Below are 5,000 nucleotides of genomic sequence, written 5' to 3'. Positions count from 1 at the left end.
TTTATGCTCCTAGAGGACACTTTAGCACACGTTTATGCTCCTAGAGGACACTTTAACACACGTTTATGCTCCTAGAGGACACTTTAACACACGTTTATGCTCCTAGAGGACACTTTAATACATGTTTATGCTTCTAGAGGACACTTTAGCACACGTTTATGCTCCTAGAGGACACTTTAACACACGTTTATGCTCCTAGAGGACACTTTAACACACGTTTATGCTCCTAGAGGACACTTTAACACACGTTTATGCTCCTAGAGGACACTTTAGCACACGTTTATGCTCCTAGAGGACACTTTAACACACGTTTATGCTCCTAGAGTTCACTTTAACACACGTTTATGCTCCTAGAGGACACTTTAACACACGTTTATGCTCCTAGAATCAGTCTGTTTCAGCCAGAACCTCTGATTTCATCCTCTCAGAGATCAGATTACCTCTGGCTTCTGTCCACGTGTGAGCTGTTTCCACCATAACTGCGTGTTTTGTGGTCGGCTTGGAAACCAAACTTAAACTGTAGGAATGTGTGTGTGGATGCCACTGAGGCGGTGCAGAGGGGGTTGAACCTGCGTGGCTCTCTCTCTCTGTGTGTGTGTTTCCTGTGTGAGCTGCAGAAGGAGCAGGATGTCCCTCAACAGTTTCCCATTAAGATAAAACAAAGGAGCAGAGACGCTGTGGAAGCACACGGAGAACATTGGGTTCATTACTTTAATGAAACAAACATGGAGTCACACACGGAGGGAAAGTCACAACATCTGCATGAATGAAGTCGACCGAATGAAACCGCGTCGTTTGTCCGCGCCCTCGAGAACGACGCGTGACAGAGTTTTCTGAGGGTCCTGGAAGAACTAAGACAAACTTAACCAAACACGTGCCGGAGCCGACGGGACCGGACCGGTTCATGTGACAGACAGCTGCGGTGCATTCAGAACGCTGCGTATGTCGAGCACTTTGAACCACCTGACTGTTGAAATGAGCTCAAAACTCATGGAAACGAAAAATGGCGTTAATGCGGCGAGAAAAGGGACGAAACGTCTCCGTCCAACGTTCACATTTCTCTTCTGTTCAATGTCTAGAAGAGAACGAATCATTTGCATATTTAAAGGTTGAATGTGTAGAACGATCAGAGCAGCTCCATCTAGAGTCTCCAGATCGTCTAAACAACAAAAAAGAAGTCCAGCAGTGGGGTTGCCAGGTTGGTCAGACCCGGCCCAGCAGTGGGGTTGCCAGGTTGGTCAGACCTGGCCCAGCAGTGGGGTTGCCAGGTTGGTCAGACCCGGCCCAGTAGCTCCAGGAGACCGGAGTCTGTTTGAGCCTGTTTGAACCCGTCCCCTCCAGAAAACCACAGCATCAAAACAAGGATTAGAGGAGTTTGACTGACAGTTAGCGTTAGCTGTTAGCGTTAGCCGTTAGCTGTTAGCCGTTAGTGTTAGCTTTTAGGGTTAGCCATTAGCATTAGCCTTGGGTCCTTTTGTCTCTTTCTCTAAACATTTTGGGTCGTTTGTAGTCAAAATGTGTTTGTTTTTCTTCCGTTTTGTGTTGATTTTTCAGTTATTTGGTCTCTTTGTCGTCATTATTTGTATATTTTGTAGCAATTTTGGGTCACTTTTTATCCATTTTAGTCGTTTTGCGTCTCCTTCTGGATATTTTTTGGTAATTTTGGCTCCTTTTGTCTCTTTCTCTGATCATTTTGGGAGACAGCTAGCGTTAGCCGTTAGCTTTTCAGCTGATTTTCCAACTTTAGTATTAAGAAAAACTGTTTTCAGAAACTTAATGAGTCACGAACCATTTAGTGTCTGTAGAACGATCAGAACGGCTCCATCTAGAGTCTCCAGATCGTCGTCTCAACAACAAAAAAGAAGTCCAGCAGTGGGGTTGCCAGGTTGGTCAGACCCGGCCCAGCAGCTCCAGGAGACCGGAGTCTGTTTGAGCCTGTTTGAACCCGTCCCCTCCAGAAAATCACAGCATCAAAACAAGGATTAGAGGAGTTTGACTGACAGTTAGCGTTAGCCGTTAGCATTAGCCGTTAGAAGTGCAGATGAAAGTGATGTTAGCATCAAGGAGCAGCGTAGCCATGTGGGCGTGCGTTTGAATGGCGTTCCTCTCCTTTCTCTCAGTCCATGGAGTGAATGCTCGGCCTATAGTGACTCTGTGTCTTTCTTCTCTGGCTCTGTGTCCTGACTGTTAAATGTTAAATGTGCGTCCTGCAGGCGTGGACGAACAGACCGTTATCGACATCCTGACCCGACGCAGCTGCGAGCAGCGGAGAGAGATCGCCTTCGAATACGAACGCATCGCCAAGAAGGTTCGAAACGTTCCCGCCTGAGTCCGTCGACGCTGCTGCTCTCTGTGTTTGTTACAGCTGACGTTTGTGTGACGCTGCGCCTTCTTTCAGGATCTGATCACGGCGCTGAAGGGGGCGCTGTCCGGCTCCCTGGAGGCTCTGATGTTGGGTCTGATGAAGAGCATCGCTCAGTACGACGCCTCCGAGCTCAAAGCCTCCATGAAGGTCAGAGTCGCCGGACACCAGAACGTTTAAAGGGAAAGTCCAGCGTAAAATCCTCCTCCAGGGTCTTTTTCTGCACTTTAATCCTCAGTAACCATGGAGACAGTTTTTATTAAGGTAGAAATCAGGAGAGTCGCTAACAGCCGGACGTGGCTACAGTGGTTAGCTCGGGGCAGTACGGTGAAGGCATTCAAAGGTCTTTTTTAACCACTAATGCTGCTGAAAATAACAGCACACACACACACACACACACACACACACACACACACACACACACACACACACACACACACACACACACACACACACACACACACACACACACACACACACACACACACACACACACACACACACACACACACACACACACACACACACACACACACACACACACACACACACACGAGAAGAGTCCCTACACACACAACAAAGCACCAATGGGCTCCTGGTTAAAGCTGCAGAACATTCAGACACTTTCTTTGATCACATCTGGATCCATTAACTGATTTAATATTATTTTTGTTTCTATAAAATCATATAAATTCATCCATGAAGTCGTTTATGTTTTTAGTTTTCATCAGAAAAAGTTGTTTTCAGCCTCTGAAACCTGGAAATCTCTGATTTTCTCTGTTTGATTTCACATTAAACTGAATATTTTTAACATTCAAAGACATTTTTCACCATGTTGAGACATTTTATATATTAAACAAATCAATTACTGACTTTGGTAATTCACTGTTATGGACTTTACTATGAGAGGAGCTGGTACAGGGGCCAGTAGGTAAGTCTTTAAAACACTCTTTAATAAACTCTGGCTTCACTAACTACGCTGATGATGCTTCGTTTTGTCTCGATGATTATTTAAAGAGCGTATTTGCAGAAAAAGACCCCGGGATGATTTCACTTAAAGCCACGTTGGCACTGAGCAGTTCAGTTCCTGCCCGGTCCAGATCGGTTCTGTTCAGTCCGCATGAGAACGGTCCTTTGCATCGTCAGAAGTTGTGAATGGCACCAATGGAAGCTAGCACACTCATCCGATACGAACAGGTGGAGCTAGAAACTCTGCGGTCCGTCGATCGGTGCAGACGTTGGTGCAGACGTTCCTCTGCATCGTCACTAAAGAGGAAATACGGTCAGAGAGCGGGTGGAGCTTGTTTCTCTGCACGTCCTGGATCAATGGGCCCCAGATCGGACTAGTCCGCTATTTTTAATTATATACATTTACTTTACTCCACCCTCATCGGCCAGGCCCCAGAAAGTGCAGTGGACCTTTGGCCAAACGGTAAAACGTGTGTAAAGTAATAATAAACATAGTATTTAATCATCTCATTTAGCGCCTCGTTCACACGGCGAGTCCTTCGTCTTTTACTAACTCGTGTAATTTGATGTGAAACGAGGATCTTACCGCTGGAGTTCTTGTTTCAGGGTCTGGGGACGGACGAGGAGACGCTCATCGAGATCGTCTGCTCCAGGAACGACGACGAAATGCTGGAAATCAAGAAGGTTTACAAAGAGAGTGAGTTCCTCTTCCATTAATCAGCTTTAAGTGGACATTAGAGAGAATGCAGCTTTAAGTGGAGTCTCCTCCTGCTGGACATTAGAGAGAATGCAGCTTTAAGTGGAGTCTCCTCCTGCTGGACATTAGAGAGAATGCAGCTTTAAGTGGAGTCTCCTCCTGCTGGACATTAGAGAGAATGCAGCTTTAAGTGGAGTCTCCTCCTGCTGGACATTAGAGAGAATGCAGCTTTAAGTGGAGTCTCCTCCTGCTGGACATTAGAGAGAATGCAGCTTTAAGTGGAGTCTCCTCCTGCTGGACATTAGAGAGAATGCAGCTTTAAGTGGAGTCTCCTCCTGCTGGACATTAGAGAGAATGCAGCTTTAAGTGGAGTCTCCTCCTGCTGGACATTAGAGAGAATGCAGCTTTAAGTGGAGTCTCCTCCTGCTGGACATTAGAGAGAATGCAGCTTTAAGTGGAGTCTCCTCCTGCTGGACATTAGAGAGAATGCAGCTTTAAGTGGAGTCTCCTCCTGCTGGACATGAGAGAGAATGCAGCTTTAAGTGGAGTCTCCTCCTGCTGGACATTAGAGAGAATGCAGCTTTAAGTGGAGTCTCCTCCTGCTGGACATTAGAGAGAACGCAGCTTTAAGTGGAGTCTCCTCCTGCTGGACATTAGAGAGAATGCAGCTTTAAGTGGAGTCTCCCCCTGCTGGACATTAGAGAGAATGCAGCTTTAAGTGGAGTCTCCTCCTGCTGGACATTAGAGAGAATGCAGCTTTAAGTGGAGTCTCCTCCTGCTGGACATTAGAGAGAATGCAGCTTTAAGTGGAGTCTCCTCCTGCTGGACATTAGAGAGAATGCAGCTTTAAGTGGAGTCTCCTCCTGCTGGACATTAGAGAGAATGCAGCTTTAAGTGGAGTCCCCCCCTGCTGGACATTAGAGAGAATGCAGCTTTAAGTGGACATTAGAGAGAATGCAGCTTTAAGTGGAG

The 5,000-nt window shown here is 46.5% G+C and overlaps 2 protein-coding genes across 2 annotated transcripts in view; one reads left to right on the top strand and one right to left on the bottom strand.

Moving 5' to 3' along the window:
* The window catches only part of LOC310952573 (annexin A2-A-like), a 15,311-nt gene that overhangs the window by 4,834 nt on the left and 5,477 nt on the right, over positions 1-5,000 (top strand). Inside the window, exons 4-6 of the mRNA XM_083921216.1 lie at positions 2,214-2,308; positions 2,399-2,512; positions 3,938-4,028. Of these exons, the coding sequence (XP_083777342.1) occupies positions 2,214-2,308; positions 2,399-2,512; positions 3,938-4,028 (300 nt within the window). The remainder of the gene's footprint in view (positions 1-2,213; positions 2,309-2,398; positions 2,513-3,937; positions 4,029-5,000) is intronic.
* The window catches only part of cngb1a (cyclic nucleotide gated channel subunit beta 1a), a gene marked incomplete at its 3' end in the record, with an annotated part of 68,553 nt that overhangs the window by 60,965 nt on the left and 2,588 nt on the right, over positions 1-5,000 (bottom strand). The window contains exon 2 of the mRNA XM_083921227.1: positions 3,918-4,000. The remainder of the gene's footprint in view (positions 1-3,917; positions 4,001-5,000) is intronic.

This window comes from Echiichthys vipera, assembly GCF_963691815.1.
Source record: "Echiichthys vipera genome assembly, chromosome: 1".
NCBI classification, from domain to species: domain Eukaryota; kingdom Metazoa; phylum Chordata; class Actinopteri; order Perciformes; family Trachinidae; genus Echiichthys; species Echiichthys vipera.
The sequence above is the reverse complement of the archived record's forward strand: the minus strand, read 5'-3'. Positions and strand labels throughout refer to the sequence as shown.